Source organism: Ascoidea rubescens (assembly GCF_001661345.1).
Source record: "Ascoidea rubescens DSM 1968 unplaced genomic scaffold ASCRUscaffold_1, whole genome shotgun sequence".
Classification (NCBI taxonomy): Eukaryota; Fungi; Ascomycota; class Saccharomycetes; order Ascoideales; family Ascoideaceae; genus Ascoidea; species Ascoidea rubescens.
Genome location: NW_017962913.1, coordinates 997,998 through 1,016,106, shown reverse-complemented (window position 1 = coordinate 1,016,106; position 18,109 = coordinate 997,998). Strand labels below are relative to the sequence as shown.

Sequence of the window (18,109 nt, the reverse complement as noted above, 5' to 3'; positions counted from 1 at the left end):
TGATGAAAAATCTAAACATGGGAGAAGTTGGTTATTTTGACAATTTTGGCATAATCACTGCCAGTGTCTTTGTGGTGCAGATTTTTCTTCTAAAACAGATGTTTTCCCAGTCTCCATCCAAAAACAAGTGCCATAAAAGAACTTCACAGCTTTGATAAACCACTCCACAAACCCTACCAAGCAGGCAAGCCGTAAAACCCCCAAAGGTTGTCCAGAGCCAGAAGACTGTCTAAGAGTTTTGCTAGGCTGGATAGTTTCTTTTGCAGGTCACCAATTGATGTTCATCTTTGTCTCCTGAATCAGTATTTCTTTTTTGTTGTGCAGTTGTTGAATTTCCATTGATAAGCTATTGAAAACAAAAAGCAGACATCAAAGGAGTATGATAAACAGTTCCCTGTGGGAGTGGAGCATTTTGGGTTTTGCTGAAAATAATGTGGGTGCTATCCCCCGCACAGAAGGGAAGTGTGGCTTTTTGTTCGATTAGCTCAAGTGCATTTTGTGTTTTTACTTTAAAGAGAAAAGACATCACAAATTCAATTGCATTTTCCATACAATGTACATTGTCAATCGGAAAATCCCAAGGCCTACAGAACTAATTGCTGATTTCTTTTTATAGATACTATAAATTATAAACCGCAAAATATGGTTGTGCAAAAGCAATTATTGGATAGTTGCAGAGTTCACAGACCCAGTTAATATGCTCACAATGTTTTCCTCTATTCTCTCGTCAGCAGTCTCGCCCAAATGCTTCTTGGGATCTTGTTTCCCAACGTATCTTGTTTTCAATTGGGCCTCTGTCAATTCTTGTTCTTCTTCAATTCTTTGGTTGTATTGTTTGGCGATTTCAACCATCTTCTCAGTGTCTTTTAAATTCCTCTCATCTTTTTCTTTATAATCATTTAGAATCAAACCGGATGACCATTCTTTTTTGTGTAAATTCAATAGCATGTTGACTTCTAGGGGAGTCTTTTTATAATCAATGTTAAGAGAATAGTAGCTTCTGTTCAAACCATGGATCAAAGCTTGAATCGACAACTCTTTTAATCTTCCAACATTTGAAGTTGTTTGTCTTGGTTCCTGGCCCGTCATTATAACTGCAGGATTGATTAATCTGAAGGCATCAATGACCACTTTCCCTTTAACAGATTGAATTGGATCAATGACAACAGCAACAGCTCTTTGATTTAGTTGCTCAAAACTTTGTTGAGTGTTGATATCAACATTTGATAACCAACAGCCAAAACCTGGATGTGAATGGTACCAACCTACAACCATTTGGTCTCTGCCTGTTTGTTTTAACATGTCCATCATTCTAGTTTGAAAGACATCATCGACAGCTTCGACGGAAACACCAGTACCGGATTGAGGCATGGCAAACACATCAATAACATGAACAGTGAAATCGTCTATAAAGGCACCTAGCATAAGGCCCATTACTTCCATAGGAACACCGGCTCTTCCATGCTTCAACATCTTCAACAATGCCAATGAAGATATATAAACAGTTTCAGCATTATCGACAGCTGGACCATCCATTGGAGTTGAATTCATTCCACCTAAACCTGCAAGTCTGTCCATGTCCAAGAAATTATGATTTATCTAAAAAACGCTCAAAGTAAAAGGGCCAAAGCGAAGGAAAAACAAACAATTGGCACTAATTGAAACAGGAGCTTTAATCAAAACAAACTACTTTGTCTATTGAGTTCTGTATCCGAATCTATATCAATATATGTTTGGCTGAAGGCTCGATAGTGGCGACTTCAAAACGAATCGCTCTTCATTCAGTGCGACCACTGAAAAATGCTCTTCTGTCATGTGACGGGCTAACACCAAATCTTCCAGGCTCTTTTATACCATTTTCTGCTTCTGCGAACTTCTTCCTCTTCTTTGATCATCAGCTTCAACTCCTCAACGTCGCCGGCGTTTCTGAGGTCCTTTCCGGTGTCGAGATCTATTTCGCTTAGCTTGACGAATGTGTTGAGTTTCCTGTCGATGATATATCTGTACAATTTATGGCCAATGAAAAACAGCAAATTCACAAGAACCGCTAGATAATTATTGAGAAAGGGCACGATTTGAGGTTTGGTGCTGTTTAGGCCAATTGGATATAACGCGATATAGAATTGAACAACCAATATCAAGCAATTTGAAACCAAGCCGATGTACGAACCAATGATGCCTGTCTGCGACTTGTATGATAGCTCTTCTATTGATCTGTTTTGAACTTTTAAGGCTTTTCTGAATCTGATATGGCAGAGAGAAATTGATAACCAAGTGAAAACCGACGATAATGCGCTCATGGCTAGCAACCATTTGAATAGTTCATTGGCACCTTTTTGAGATATACATGAAATATATGCTAGAGCACCAGATGAATAAGCTATAAGTATGCTTATAATAGGTCTTCCTTTTCTATCAATATAGCCGAAACACTTGGGAGCTAATTGCTGATTTGACAATGATACAAATGTTCTGCTTGAGCAATAAATTGATGCATTTGCAACACTGATTAAAGAAACTAAAATCACACTGTTCATCATATGAGGAATAAAATTCAAGTTTGTCTTGGCCAAGGCAATTACAAATGGGGAACTGTTTTTAGTTAAATTAATATCATTATAAGGAACCAATAAACCGACCAAAGTTAGCGTTATCAAATAGAAAACTAGAATTCTCCAAAAGATTTGTCTGGTTGATTTTGGCAACTGTAAATGAACATTTTTGGATTCTGCTGCAGTTAAACCGATCATTTCAGTTCCTGCAAAGGAGAAACATGCATTAATTAGAACAGTCGCTAGACCTTTGAAATTATTATTAAATGGGCCTGGGGTTTTCCAGTAGTTGATAGCTTCTGGATTAGTATTTTGAATACCTACCAACACAATTGCAATTAATATAAATGACAAAACTGCAAAAATTTTAATACACGAAGAAAAAACCTCAACAGCACCAAAAACTTTTACATTTAAAAGATTAATGACAACTACAAGAAGAAAGACTGCAGATATTATTATAGCATTTGAAATCTTTTGACCCCATTCCCAATAATTGACAGTCATCACTATCGCACTTAACTCCATAGGCAAACAAACCAACCATTGCAAACAATAATTCCAACCTATTGTGAACCCCCAACTTGGATCAATAAATCTGGCCGAAAATATTGAAAATGTTCCTGGCAAAGGAAAATTCACAGCCAATTCTCCCAAGCTTTGAATTGTGGTATATATCATGACCCCAACAAATAAATAAGAAATCAAAAGAGAAGCCGGTCCACCGAGACTTAAACTTTGAGAGGTTCCAATAAACAAACCAGTGCCAATTGAGCCACCAATGGCTATCATTTGAGAGTGAATTGAACTTAGTGATGGCGATAATGTCTGCTGGCCATCTTCAGCTTTTTTGAATGAGTTTATTAGTCTTTTGGGAGTTATTTTTTGAGAGTGATCTAACTTTAGAAGCAGGTCGAGATCTGTTGAACTTTCAACAAGAGCCATATTAGATAGTAAGAGATATAAGCAAAGGTTGTAAGTGGAAAAAGCTGCGAAATCAGAAAATATGATTAGTCTTTTATAAACACTGACTAGATACTTCAATAAAAAGAGTATATTCATTATAACCAGCACTTTTCAAAGCAGCAGAAGAAGCAAAAGCAGCAAAAGCAGCTGCCACAAAGTAATGAGATCCACGTCGCCGGATTTTGCTTTGCATAAAAGCACTTTGAGGTGCGTTTGCACTTTATTCACGTGTCAGCTGACTCTGTTTTGTTAGTACGGGTATTTTGTGCACGTCAGGTAGATTTTCACTCATTGAGTGCTGTTTTTACGGCTCTGAGCTTGGTTTATCAATAAAAGATATTTTTTCAGGTTGAATTCTACTCTCAGAGGAATATTTACAGTTGTATCTTTTTTCGTTTCAGGAAATTTGGCATAATTTTTTTTTTTTTGCCATTTTATAATAGTTTTTGAAAATGACAAATAGTTTTTCCAGTAACTCAAATTTGCCCAAAAGACCAAGATCTCCAGCTTTTGACAACGACAATGACAACGACAGTTCTGCTTCTGAACCAAACCAGAAAAGACCTTATGTCCAGGTTCCACACTCAAGTCCCATTCAAAACACTTATAAGAATGGACTCAAGAATCTTGATTCGTCTTCCCCAATAAAATTTAATGATGCTTTGCCTCCAACAAGAAACATTGAAAACCGAAATCCCAACAGAATCTCCAATTTTTCTCCATTTCTAGAACAATTTGCCTATAAAGGCGATGCAAACAAATCTTCATCGACTTCATTGACATCAAATTTGTCAATAAACTTACCCAACCCATTTAAATCTTCTTTTTCAAATAATCTGAATGGGTCTATCAAGAATGGTTCTATCAAGAATGGTTCTTTACAGCAGACTATTCAAATGTTGAAGTTAAAATTCGATGTGAAAGAAAATTTGATAATTGCATTACTCAAAAAAAATAATGGCAATTTAAGAGAGACTACTGCTAGCTTAAATAGCTTTATTGCAAAGCACCCTGAACATAGATTGAGAACTATTAATTCTGGTTTTTCTAACAATAACTCTCTTCCTTCATTTTTATCAAATCCTTCTCCTTCTCTATCTCCCAAACAAAGATCTCGACCTAGCTTTAGCTCTGACTCCACTGCTCATCTAGTTTCAAAAGCAAAAGCAAATTCAAATATAACTAAACCCAGTTTGAAGATTACTGAAAAATATAACCTTAAAAATAATAATAATGGCAATACTAGTAATAATGAAATCAGAAAAAGAAAGAAAAAACTAGTTAGAGGTTCGAAATTTGATAATGAGGTTAATAATAAAGTTAACAATGATGATAATAATGTTAATAATGTTGATAACAGTTTAGAAGCTATATCTCCTTCAAAATTTTACTCGAATTCAAAGTTAGCTAAATCCAAGAAAAAGATCGTTAACTTAAGCGAAGAAGAAGAGGATCAATTTTCTGAACCAGAAAATACTCAATCTGATCAAGAGTTGGATGATGATGAGAAATATGAAAACAAAGAAGAATCGCAAGACAATTATCAAATTAGAATATTAGAATTTTTGAATACTGCTCCTCTTCTCGATATCTCTGATATCGGTAGTTGTTCTCCAGAAATTGCTCAGTTATTAATTGATGAAAGACCATATGAGTCTTTAGAACAAATTGAAGAAAAAGATTTTGTTGAAATTGACAATGCAAAAGTCGATATGGCTAAAAAAACAAAAAGAACTTATCTTAAAAGGAAGACAATGGGTTTGAGAATTGTTGAAAAAACTGAGATAACGTTGAAAGGTTATGATGCCATTGAGACGTTGATTGAAAAGTGCTCCAAATTGGGGCAAACGATTTCAAAAGATATTGCTTCCTGGGGTGTTGATAGAAACGGTAAAGTAATTGACAAAAAACTATACAAACAGAACAAGATAGGATTATCTCTGGTTAATGTGCAGAAGAAAATTCATGATGATGATGAAGAAGATCATGATGGTGATAATGATTTGACTATAACTAAAGAAACTGAACTCAATGAAAAGGAATTGAAAAATAGTGAAAAAATTTCATTTGTTAAAGAAGTTGAGCTAGAAACTGGGTTAGACATCGAAAAAGTTGAGTCTGAATCTGATATATCAGATGGAGAGGAATACAGTGATGATGAAGATGATGAAGACGAAGATGAAAACATCTCATTTAGAAAAAGTCGAAACAACAGGAGATCAAGAAATAATGGAACATCAGTTATTATTAATCAAAACAAAAAGTATATTAGTGAACAACCACAGTTATTGTCAGATACTTTAGAATTAAAAATTTATCAACAGTTTGGATTCAACTGGTTGAATTTACTTTACAGTTATAATTTATCTTGCATTTTAGCAGATGAAATGGGGTTGGGCAAAACCGTTCAGGTGATATCCTTTTTAACATATTTGAAACAGATCGATCCTAAAAATTCTGGGCAAAATTTAATTATCGTACCAGCATCAACTTTAGAAAATTGGTTGAGAGAATTTCAAAAATTTTCACCTGAATTACAAGTCTCACCATATTATGGCACACAAAATGAGCGAATTGATTTGAGGATTCATTTATCGAAAATTAAATATGATATATTGATTACTACATATTCGTTAGCATGCGGATCTAAAGAGGATCAGAAGTTTTTAATTAAACAAGGATTTAACTGTATTATTTATGATGAAGGGCATATGTTAAAGAATTCAACTAGTGAAAGGTATAACAAGTTGATGCGATTAAAGGGAAAATTCCGAATTTTACTAACAGGAACACCTTTACAGAATAATTTAAAGGAACTAATATCATTATTAAGTTTTATTTTGCCGGGCATTTTCAAGGAACATAAAGAAGATTTGCAAGTGTTGTTTAATCAAAAGGCAACAACAAAGAGTGGGAAAAAAAGAAAGGGTAAAAAGAAAACTAAAAATGGAAGTAGGAATGTGAATGAAAATGAAAATGAAAATGAGGATGGAGATGAAGATAGTGGCAGTAATGATAGTGAAGAGTATAATCCGTTATTGTCAATTCAAGCGATTTCCAAAGCCAAAAGAATTATGGAGCCATTTATTCTACGAAGAAGAAAAAAACATGTTTTAAAAAACTTGCCTAAAAAGATACATCAGATTGAATATTGCGAATTGTTACCAGCACAGAAAAGGATTTATGAAAAAGAGATTGATGAAGGCAAGAGTAATCAGGGAATTAATATGATTGGAAATAAAACCAAAACGAAAAATATTATAATGAATTTAAGAAAAGCAGCTATTCATCCATTACTATTTAGAAATATTTATACGGATAGCAAATTGAAGCAAATGTCAGAGAGGATAATGAAGGAAGAAGTTTATAAGAATGCTAATAGGCAGTTTATTTATGAGGATATGGAGGTTATGACAGATTTTGAATTGAATGAATTGTGTGAGAAATTTCCCAAGAGTTTGAGTCGATACAAGTTGAAAAAGAAAGATTTTTATTCGTCGGATAAAGTTTTGAAGTTGAAGAAATATATAAGGGAGTATACAATAAAGGGATCTAAGATGTTAATTTTTTCGCTTTTCACGCAAGTTTTGGATATAATTGAGAAATTTTTAGAGTATGAAAAGGTGAAGTTTCTAAGACTTGATGGGAGCACTGCAGTTGATATTCGACAGGATTTGATTGACAAGTTTTATAAGGAGGAAGAGATTAAGATTTTTTTGTTGACGACCAAGAGTGGGGGATTTGGGATTAATTTAGTTTGTGCAAATGTTGTTATAATATTTGATCAGAGTTTTAATCCACATGACGATAAACAAGCAGAAGATAGATGTCATCGACTAGGGCAGGAAAAGGATGTTGAGGTGATTAAGTTAATTACAAAGGATTCGATTGAAGAGAATATATTGATGTTGGGTCGGAATAAGTTGGCGTTGGATAAAAATATGAGTGAAAATACGAAAGTGATAGTGGAATTGGATGACAAAAAAGAAATGGGAAAAAAAGGGAACCAAGGAGATGGAGATAAAGATGAAGATGGAGATGAAGAAGAAGAAGAATATATGGATGATAATAAGATCGAAGAGAAAGCAACATCATTGATTGCTCAAATTTTATTTAAAGATTAAAAAAAAAACAGAGATAAAAAGTAAAATAGCAGAGATAAAAAGTAAAATAGCAGAGATAAAAAGTAAAATAGAAAACTAAAGTGTAATGGAAGTGATGAAAGTAATAGAGAAATTAATAGAAAAATTAATAGAAAAATTAATAGAGAAATTAAAAGAAATAGAAATAAAAAACAGAAAAAAGAATAAAATAGAAAGAAAGAAAGAAAGAAAGGAAGAAAGAATTAAAATGTAATTAAACATGGACATAAAAAGTTTATACTGTATAGATAGGTTTGAAATAAATATTTTCATAAATTTTTGAATAATTATTCAAATAGTGTAGGTTTTGGATTTTCTTTTTGTGGTCTAAAAAATAAATAAATCAGTAAATAAGAGCATCAATTAATACGGAAGAAGAACTAAAAAAATAATTCCAATAACAGGTATAAGCTTAATAGAATAAGAGGAAAAGGAATTAATGGGTATGGAAGTCCTTTGAATACTTTCTAGAACCATATTTTGATTAGAGATTGCCAATTGCATGTCATCGTTAGATTGCGAAAGTGCAATTAGTGATTGATTTTAGCAATGAAAGAGAGCAGAAGTGTGAGCGTCGAGGATTTGAGTTTGAAACAGAAGAGAGTTAGTTTATCATTTAAAAAATAAACAGAAGATGAAAACTTTGAGTGATAATCGAATCACAAAAAAAATAGAGTTGGAGCTTAAATGGTAGGGGGAGGTTATCGAACAATTAGTTCGGAAAAAGTAGAAAAGTGCCAAAAGAGCAGCGGGACGGGCGCTGATTGGACGAGAGCAGGAGAAAGAATCCGTGGCTCCATTCGAAACGCACACAGGCAATTGAGTTGCGAAAAAGAACATATGTACTACATAAAGAACAAATGCATTTCTTGGAACTCGAAACATGGAAATCACTCAGTGGATGGGCCAGTTTACTGGAGAAAGTCGTAAATGGCTCTCAAAGGAGCAAAAACAGCAGAAGGAGCATTTCTGGAAAAGCTCTGGCTAGTTTGGGCTGGGTGAGCTTGGAAAACACTTGCAGTCTCAAGACAACACAGCAGCCGCTGGAAAGAGAGAGCAGGTCTGTCAAAAGGCATGGTGTGCTGGAGCGAGAGGTGATTTGATAATGCGTGGTGTTTCTGATGTAATGGGAACGCTGTGGGTGTATGTTCGCTCATCTGGTGCATATACATAAGGCCTCTGAGCTTTCTGAGCTTTCGTGAGCTTTGTACGAGCTGAGTCTCAGAGCCCAGCGAAATTTGCGAGGTGGATTAATTCAAAGAGGGTTTGAGAGGCACAACGCACGTCTATGCTGGACGCACAGTAGCGGTTTTTCCATGCAACATAAGCCAGCAATGCACGCGTGTGATTGGCCAGTGCTGTGTTGGCGTGCTGGCGACGACCAAGAAATGATCCTGGGCCAAATGAGGCTAACCATGGATAAAACACATTTGACAGAGCTGTCTAGCGGCAATCAGAGTCCGCGTGGTGGTGGCTCTTATTGGCATGCATCTGTTGCAGCGGTGCGCGGCAGAAGCTCTGTTTCTACTGTTCTAGAACAGCTGTAACTGACGGCACCAGCCAATCACATCACACCTATCAAAACAGAGTTAACCTTCAGTCATTTTTTGAAAAGCCAATACGCAACCAGCGGGCCTTGTTTGACGTCTCTTCCGTCGCTCAGCCCGCAAGCAGAGGGAAAAGCGCATCCATTTATCTCCGAAGAAGCCTGCCGCGCCCATTTGCACATAGAGTTGGGACGGTGCCTCGCTTTTTGTCCAGCATCTGTGCCAACTTCTTTTGGCTCGTCTTCTTTGTAGTCTTTCCAGACTTGCATGTCGGTCCCCTCGCTCTGAAATCTTATTTCTCTTTGTCTGTCAATCTTATTTCTCTTCCGCTCGTTTTCTTTTCGACCATGCTTTATTAGTGTCGAAAGCTCTGCAATTAGTGGATAATTAGCTTGATTAATTCAATATTATACACTTTGCTCTCCTTCAATCTTGTTGTTTAGGACTTGATCACTTTGATATACTTGGTTTTTTTCCTATTTCTCTGGCTTGAGCCTATCTGCAGGTTGCTTATAAATTAGAAACATTTTCTCCTTCTTTTACTTTATTTTTGCTCTGCTACTTTTTATTCTCAAGTATAGATCATCGTCATTTATCTCTACAGCCACATTAATAATACCCGTCACACTAACTTAACAGCCATAAGAAAAAATAAAGCTGAATCACATCCTACCAATTGTTGTTTATTGACCCCAATAACAATCAAACAGCAAAGAAAAAGACAGCCATATAGTAGCAATAGTCTTCCCTAGCAAATACAAAAACTACTGTTAAACTATAAACAATTAAAGCAAAGTAGCTCTCTACCTTCAACATGGAATCAGCCTTAAATCAAGTTGTCAACTCAATGGTGGACATTCACAATTACAAAACCGACGACGAAAAATGGCAAGCATACCTGGGCACTGATCCTCTAACCATAGGTGAATTTTTCATTGGCCATAAAACACACAATCATACACTCTGTCGTCCAGATTGCGAGGCATTCTTTCGCGCTACTGAAAGAGACCAGATCGATATCTTTGATACCTACCAAGAAGGCTTAAATAATGGCTACCACCCTTGCGAATACTGCAATCCATGCGATATGCTTACTTCCTCCAGGGAAAGGAAAATCATCTTCCACTGCGTCAATTTTGTCAATAATCAAGTCAAGTTCAACCCTGCTTTGTCCCATTTAAAAGCTCTAAACTCCAACGAACCTTCTCGCAGAAACCATGGCCACAACAACGAAAACTCAAGCACCATTACAAACATCAAATTGGTCCAATTGGCCTGTTGCCACATTGCTGCCGCCGCTGTTAACTTGGTCTATGAGAAAAAAATGCCTGAAAATTATAACAACTATGCTACCATTACTGATCCTAAATACAAAAAACTATTTCTCTTGAACAATCCAGAACCAAACATTACCGCAACACCAAACAATTCTAAACCCAATCACGATGATAAAAATGATAATAAAAGTGATGATAATACTGGTGAAAGTAATGACGATGACAGCGAAAATGACTCTGATCCTGATTTCCTACCTAACACTGCTGATACTGACGCCCACACTAAGACTAACTCTAACGACAACGTTAACAACAACGTTAGCAACGATATTAACGCCAATCAAAATCATAATCTTAACGCTAATATTATCTCAACCGAAGAGGAAACTCCAAGACCACCAAAAAAAAAAAGAAGAGGTGGAATCATGGGCTTCAAAGAATTGGCTTACAAAGCCAGATTATCTGCATGGCATTTTCATAGAGTTTTCAAATCAACTTGCAGAACAACTCCAAAGGCCTATGGTGATAAATGTCTAGCTTTTGTCAAATACTATCGCACAAATTCTAACGAAAAAGCCATTCCAATCGATAAATTTATTCAGCCTTCAATCAACAATAGTCCTATGCTATCTTTAAATACAAATACAAATACAAATACAAATATAAATATAAATACAAATACAAATACAAATACAAATACAAATACAAATACAAATAACATTCCTGCTATCAAATCCAATTCGTCAAGAACTTCACCTACAATTCCCTCAAGACTCAATCACCACAGAGTTTCTAAACCCCAATCAAACTCAAGAAGAACTTCAACCATTTCAATTGGCCCTGCCATCAATCGTATCAATACAATTCAGCATAGCCGGAATAACAGCAACAGCAGTAACAACACTAATATTAGTGATACCATTCAGAACTCTCAAAATAATCAACAAAAAAATCATGATCAAAATCACTACCAATACACTCCAAATCATAACCTCAACTCAGAATTTTCAACTCCTTTATTCATTTCAAACGACAGCGGCGCAAACACAACCTTTGAAAATAGCCCAGCAACTAGCTATACAGGTAGCATGTTAAATGACTCGCACATTAACCAATTTATTTTGCCCGATAACCTTCTCACTCATACCCAGTTAGCCACTGATTTATCTCTCGATTTTGAAGATACCGATGTCTTAAACTTGAGCTCTTTCAGTAATGCATATATTGATGCTAAAACTGAATTAGGCGGCATCAATGATGATTTTTTTAACAATCCTGAAAGGAAAAACAGCATCATCAACTCACAACTCCCAGTTATTAATAATGTTGATAGTATCAACAATATAAATAATATTAATAATATCAATTTTCATGACAACCAAAATATTGCTCATAATAATAACAATAATAATAATAATAATAATAATAACGCTAATAATAACGCTTTTGTTAAATCAATACAGTATCCAAATTTGTTTAATACCAATATCTTTGACAACCTTAACGATTTTACAAATCCAAATGGCCTATCAAACCCAAATTCAGAATTTCCATTAAACTTGAATAATCCTGATTTTGCCAATATTCAAGATATTAATACTCTGCCATCTCATTTCCCAAATACCCTTCCAAATGGTTTTCCAAATGGCTTTTCAAATGGTTTTCCAAATGGCTTTTCAAACGGTTTTCCAACCAATAATAATAACAATAACAATAATGATAACAATGACGATAATAATAATAATGATAATAATATTGATTCAATTTCCTCCAATTTACATATTGATGACTTGATGAGCTTAAACTTATCCTTAAATGAGCTTAATTTCGATCTTGATAACGAATATATTCAAAGTCCTTTAATCAACGATATTGGTAATAACAGTCAGTCTGAAAATTCCAACAATAATAGTGAAAATAATGATGATTTGGCTGATATCTACTTTCGAACAAATCCAGATAACACCCCTAATTAAACTTGGCGTGTTATTTTTTATTTCATAATGATCTCTGTAACGACTCTTTTTTCCGAAAATTTAAAACAGTTATAATTTGTTCTTATTTTCTTTCTATTTAGTTCTTATTTCTTTTTTTTTCTTTTTTTTTTAGTTTCTCTAGCCTTTGTCTTTAATGTATGGTTAATTTGGATAACCTTTTTCTTAATTCTTATATAATAGTATAATAGTGGTGTTTTCTTCAATATTCAAACTAGTTTTTAATGATATTCCTTCTATAAATTTTTTTATTCAGCCCAACAATTAATAAACATTGTATTGAATTTCTTGTTCAATTCTTGTTCAAATTTGAAGTATTTCGCCTAAGAATAAAATTTTGTCTGTTTTATTCACTCTTATTTATCACTTTTTTTTGGTTTCTGATGTCTAATGTCCACTGATTTTTATCTTTCTCAGATATCTATATCAAATTATCATGAGTGATGTAGTTGGGTAGGGAAAGTAAAAACAATTTAAAAACTGAAACTAATTGTATAAATGATTCTAAAAGTGCGTGATGTTGGATGTCTGTCGTGACCTAGGCCTTTCATAGAGATAATTTCCTACAAACTGCCTTATTGGGCCACTCGCCTATTTCGGTATTTTATGTTGTAAAGTGACCGGATCTCACGATTCAATAACCAACTATCACACGCTACTGCATTTGGAAATAACATGAGGCTGCCTCTTTGAGAATCCGGAGTGTATTCCGCGGAACCCAACAGATGGCCGTGGAACAGCAGAAGAAAGAAAAGAAGAGGAAAGAGAAGAGGAAGTAGGAAAAGAAGAGGAGAGAAAAAGCAAAAGCAGCAGAACCAGATGAAGCAGACCAAGTAGACAAAGCAGAAGAAGCACTGTTTCAAACCCAAACCTAATTCCAAACAGATCTGCTGTTATTCCACAACTCAAATAACTTCTCTATTTCTAAACTTCTTTTTATCTTATACATTCAAATAAAATTCAAAAAATTATATTGAAATCACATGGAAATAAGGTTTAAATTTTTTTTTCATAAATCAAAAATTGGACCTAAATTCAAAGAGAAGAATTTGATGTTTTGATGTTTTGATTTTTATCTTTAAAACCGATCTTTTCAAATATTACAATTCAGCGATTCAAAGATGTCAAAATTCAAACAGTTGGGCGTTGCAAATTGGTTATCAGAGTCATTGCTGGCTATGAAAATTACCACTCCAACCGATATTCAAAAAGCCTGTATTCCCAAAATCCTACAAAACTATGATTGTATTGGAGGTGCTAAAACTGGTTCTGGCAAAACAATTGCATTTGCTGCTCCAATATTAAGCACTTGGTCTGAGGACCCAAGTGCAATTTACGGTGTTGTTTTAACACCAACAAGAGAATTGGCTTTACAAATTGCTGAACAATTCACTGCGTTGGGTGCTTCCATGAATATCAGAGTATCAGTTATCGTTGGCGGTGAAGATATTGTTAAACAAGCCTTGGAACTTCAAAACAAACCCCATTTTGTGATTGCAACACCAGGTAGGTTAGCTGACCATATTACAAACAGTGGTGATGATACAATTTGTGGCCTAAGGAGAGTCAAATATTTAGTGTTAGATGAAGCTGATAGATTATTAAGCAATAGTTTTGGCGACGATTTGGAAAAATGTTTTAGTATATTGCCTTCATCTGATAAAAGGCAAACTCTATTGTTTACTGCTACAGTCACTGATGCTGTCAAGGCTCTAAAAGATCGACCAATCTCCAAAAATAAGAAACAAATATTTGTTCATGAAGTGGAATCCTTGGATAAAGTGCGAATCCCTCCTTCTTTGTCCATGTATTATTTTCTTGTTCCTTCTGATGGTCTTAAAGAAGCTTACTTGCATAACCTATTGGTAAATGAGAACTATTTAGAAAAATCTGCAATCATTTTCGTCAATCGAACACGAACAGCTGAAATATTGCGACGAATTTTGAGACTCTTGGAGCTAACAGTAGTATCCCTACATTCAGAAATGCCTCAATCAGAAAGAGTAAACTCATTGCACAGATTCAAAGCTGGTGCTGCCAGAATATTGATTGCTACAGATGTTGCTTCAAGAGGTTTAGATATTCCAACTGTGGAGTTGGTAGTGAATTATGATATTCCAGCAGATCCTGATGATTTCATACATAGAGTAGGGAGAACTGCAAGAGCTGGTAGAAAGGGTGATAGCATAAGTATGATAGCACCAAACGATATTCAAAGAATTATTTCTATTGAGTCCAAAGTCAATAAAAAGATGACTATAACCAAAACTGTGACTGATGATTCTGTTATCCAATCAAGTTTAAACAAAACTACTAGAGCAAAAAGAGAATGTATTTTGGATATGGAAAATGAAAATTTTGGAGAAAAAAAAAGAATAAACAAATATAAGCATGAATTGAATTTGAAATCTAAAACTTCTAAAACTTTTAAAAAGACTAAAAGATCAAAAAAATCAAAGAGATCCTAGCTTTTTACAATACATTAAATCACATTCATTAACTCATCTAGACTTATTGGCTCAAAACTATCTGTATTATACACCACATCGTCATCTAAAATACCCTTTTTAATATAAAGCACATCTTCAAATATATAACAAGGTCTCCCTTTTTTGCCATCAAAATCTCTGGTTATAATATAAATAGGATATTCATCAACAGTAATCATTTTTTGCAGAGAAAAAAACAAACCATGAGATGAGCAGTACTCTTCCACTATGTCTTTAAAAGTAGTCATCAAATTCATAATTGGCACAGATCTAGCATCGATAGGTTTTGGCTTATGTTGGGAATTTCTGTTTGCATCTTTTATTAATTTAATAATAGTTTCTGTAGATAATTTATCTGTTAGATTAGATTTAAATAGAGAGGTAGTATTGTGGTCAATATAGTTGTTGATTAGGTCCAAACCAATCTCAAAATTTCTCTTGGTTGAATCGGGTATTTCATCATAATAATCGTAATCCAAAGCATGGTTTTTTTTTGTTTTAAGACAAGAATAAAAACTGTTAAAATAAACAATCCAACTTTCAAACCATTGAGATAATGTGGGATTTTTCTTATTGTTTCCAAAACTTTCCAACCTAATTTTCAACGTAGGGAAAAAATAAATTTTAAAAAAAATACTATTTATAATAATTTCACATTTTTCAGGGAAACTTTCATCAATTAATGAAAAATACTTGCTGAAACCATATAATATTTGAAATGGTGCTTGATAATATGCCCCATCTTTATTTTCAATCTCACTGTCATTAAACACAGCCATAAAAAATTTTATAAAAGTTGGAAAGAATGATGAATTAAATAATTTCAGGCACTTTTCTTTACTAAAATGGTCTGCCCATTTATAAAACCCTTGTATATTGATAAAAAATTCTGATTTAAAATCTCCAGTTTTTGGTTCAAACTCCAATACTTTTTTATACAAATTATTGAAATTGAAAAAAAGAAAAAACTTAAAATATTTTTTGTAAACATGTTCTGTCAAAAGGCTAATTAGTTTTAAATTTTTTTCTTTTCCTTCACTTAAATAATGAAACCAATCAAATAACCACAAATGTGGTGCATTTAAGCTTTCCAGGTCTTCTTTCAGGCTGAAGTCATAACTGGGTTCCCATATATCAATTTTTTCAATTATCTTTTCTTTAATCTGATTTTCTAGAATATAATTATAAATTTGATTCGGTATTATTTCTTTAATCTCCATCAAAAATGATAAAATTAGCATGTTATAACTGTTGATATCCCAATTCAGTTCTATAAATTCTTTGATCTTATTATATAGATTTTTGGCAATAAAATTTTCAAAGAAATTCAACTTATTAAAGTTTATGGAATGGTATAGGTGGTTTTCTTTATTGTTAAGAATAAAAAATGGTTCTAGTATATTTTTCCATGTTAACACTTGAGCTTTAATGAAAAGAAGTGACGATTCATCATCAATATAGAAATTTTCATTGTCATCATCATTCCAGTACTCTTTTAGCATTTCTAACAAGAGTGGTTCCCAAATTGATAATATTAGCTCTTTTATATTTAATTCATCAAATAAGTTATGATTTGCACTATTGAGAGCTTTGAGCGATCCTGAGTATTCCGATATTATGCCTGTAATTGCAGTATTTGATTTATTTAATTTATCAATTAAGGAATCACTTTCCATATCTCGATTGATGTCCTCGATATATTTTGTAATCTTAAGTATAGAATTTTTCATTAATAAAATTGAGGTTTTTTCTTTCAAGTTTTTGGATATATCAAAGTCTAGTAATTTTTCCTTTGATTGAATAGAAGACCAGCTCAAATTTATTTTCTGCAAACTTTTTTCCAACGATTCAACATCGGCATTGGATAAGTTTTTCTGTTCAAATTGAATCAAAACCTGATTATTTAGTTTTCTTTTTTGTTCTTTTAGCGCCAATTGTTTTGATATTTCTGTCATGGAATCGGGAATTTTTAAATTCATGGATTTCAATTCTTTAATTAATTGGGATAAATCCTTTTTATTTACTTTTTTAATAAGATCATTTAATTTTTCATTTTCATAATCAAGATCAAGATCACTAGGATGACTTTTATTTTTGTTGACTTTTTCCTTAACACCTCCAACACCTAGACCAGATGGTCTTAGTTGAGTTTCTATGGGATTAATAATACCTGAGCCATCCTTCCCCAAACCCTGGCCTTCGATATAGCCCATTTTTTTCAAAAGAATTGAACCAATACCATATTTAGTATTGGTTTTATTATTAGAAAATTCTGAATGATTGAAATTGTTGAAACTGTTAAAATTGTTGAAGCTGGTAAAAATTTTCTTTTTAGGCAGATTCTCAATTTTTTTATTATTTACAGTCTCCATTTCGGTATCTTTTGAGATATCCTTTGAGTTATTGTTTGATTCAGGCTCAATTAAACAATCATGATCTAAATCAATTTCTGATTTCAGTGTTTCATTTTTATAAAGACCACTATGGTCGTTATCAATGTTATTGTTTTTTATATTGCAATAATGATTATAATTATTTTCAGTATTATTATCTTGTAAATCCGAAGAAAAAAGAAAAGCATGATTTGATAATTTCTCTGTTTTGTTGGTTGATTTATCAAACTTCATAAAATTGAAAATTGATTTGGTTTCAAGATGATCAATATCTGATGAGTGCTTTGCAAAACTTGTTAGGTTTTGAAATGCTGAAGAAGTTTTAACGTTTTGGGCATTGTTTTTCATTGAATCGTCGTTCTCAAGATCACTATAGTCGTCATGTTGATGGACATTATACATGGAATCAAATTTTCTCTTTCTTGGAAAAAAGAATTGATCAGTCGTTTCCTGATTCAGAGGCTTTTCGGTTTGAAATTTGTTGTCTTGATGAATATTTTTATCTTCATTGTTATTGTTTTCTGATTTGAAAAATGCAATATTCTTCATTATTCATTATTCATGATTGATCATCATTGAACATTATTAGATAGTCATTTTGATATTCAAAAAGCGGTTGATTTAGAAAAGAAAAATCATGAGTGTAGGATGGAAGGTGTTGAGCGGATTGTGTGTGTTGGATGATGATGGATATTTAAACGCTTATATGTTAATTGCTGGATGATTGAATGTTGATTGAGAGGAATTTT

At 33.5% G+C, this 18,109-nt stretch overlaps 7 protein-coding genes across 7 annotated transcripts; 3 read left to right on the top strand and 4 right to left on the bottom strand.

Annotated features, from left to right (window-relative positions):
- Positions 1-660: 660 nt before the first annotated feature.
- Positions 661-1,578, bottom strand: RPN11 (proteasome regulatory particle lid subunit RPN11; the record flags this gene model as incomplete). The annotated part of the gene is made up of 1 exon (XM_020190114.1): positions 661-1,578. The coding sequence occupies one exon, from the start codon at positions 1,576-1,578 to the stop codon at positions 661-663; it is 918 nt and encodes a 305-aa protein (XP_020049954.1).
- Positions 1,579-1,661: 83 nt separating this feature from the next.
- ASCRUDRAFT_73459 (uncharacterized protein) lies at positions 1,662-3,631 on the bottom strand. Its single transcript, XM_020192298.1, has one exon. It carries the CDS (start codon positions 3,495-3,497, stop codon positions 1,824-1,826), a length of 1,674 nt encoding a protein of 557 aa, XP_020049953.1. The 5' UTR covers positions 3,498-3,631; the 3' UTR covers positions 1,662-1,823.
- A 302-nt stretch (positions 3,632-3,933) lies between these two features.
- On the top strand, positions 3,934-7,907 carry FUN30 (DNA-dependent ATPase FUN30). Its single transcript, XM_020192297.1, has one exon. It carries the CDS (start codon positions 3,971-3,973, stop codon positions 7,640-7,642), a length of 3,672 nt encoding a protein of 1,223 aa, XP_020049952.1. The 5' UTR covers positions 3,934-3,970; the 3' UTR covers positions 7,643-7,907.
- ASCRUDRAFT_97817 (uncharacterized protein) lies at positions 7,680-7,995 on the bottom strand. Its single transcript, XM_020195244.1, has one exon. It carries the CDS (start codon positions 7,931-7,933, stop codon positions 7,718-7,720), a length of 216 nt encoding a protein of 71 aa, XP_020049951.1. The 5' UTR covers positions 7,934-7,995; the 3' UTR covers positions 7,680-7,717.
- Positions 7,996-9,628: 1,633 nt separating this feature from the next.
- Positions 9,629-12,958, top strand: ASCRUDRAFT_89115 (uncharacterized protein). Its single transcript, XM_020195018.1, has one exon. The coding sequence runs from the start codon at positions 10,022-10,024 to the stop codon at positions 12,458-12,460; it is 2,439 nt and encodes an 812-aa protein (XP_020049950.1). The 5' UTR covers positions 9,629-10,021; the 3' UTR covers positions 12,461-12,958.
- A 641-nt stretch (positions 12,959-13,599) lies between these two features.
- On the top strand, positions 13,600-14,946 carry DBP8 (ATP-dependent RNA helicase DBP8; the record flags this gene model as incomplete). The annotated part of the gene is made up of 1 exon (XM_020191422.1): positions 13,600-14,946. One exon carries the CDS (start codon positions 13,600-13,602, stop codon positions 14,944-14,946), a length of 1,347 nt encoding a protein of 448 aa, XP_020049949.1.
- Positions 14,947-14,960: 14 nt separating this feature from the next.
- On the bottom strand, positions 14,961-17,909 carry SPP382 (mRNA splicing protein SPP382; the record flags this gene model as incomplete). Its single annotated transcript, XM_020194275.1, has 1 exon — positions 14,961-17,909. The coding sequence occupies one exon, from the start codon at positions 17,907-17,909 to the stop codon at positions 14,961-14,963; it is 2,949 nt and encodes a 982-aa protein (XP_020049948.1).
- Between the last annotated feature and the right edge of the window lie 200 nt (positions 17,910-18,109).

Excerpts from the sequence above, each read along its gene's own strand:
- ASCRUDRAFT_73459 (XM_020192298.1), bottom strand. The coding sequence starts at position 3,497 with ATGGCTCTTGTTGAAAGTTCAACAGATCTCGACCTGCTTCTAAAGTTA.
- FUN30 (XM_020192297.1), top strand. The coding sequence starts at position 3,971 with ATGACAAATAGTTTTTCCAGTAACTCAAATTTGCCCAAAAGACCAAGA.
- ASCRUDRAFT_97817 (XM_020195244.1), bottom strand. The coding sequence starts at position 7,933 with ATGAAAATATTTATTTCAAACCTATCTATACAGTATAAACTTTTTATG.
- ASCRUDRAFT_89115 (XM_020195018.1), top strand. The coding sequence starts at position 10,022 with ATGGAATCAGCCTTAAATCAAGTTGTCAACTCAATGGTGGACATTCAC.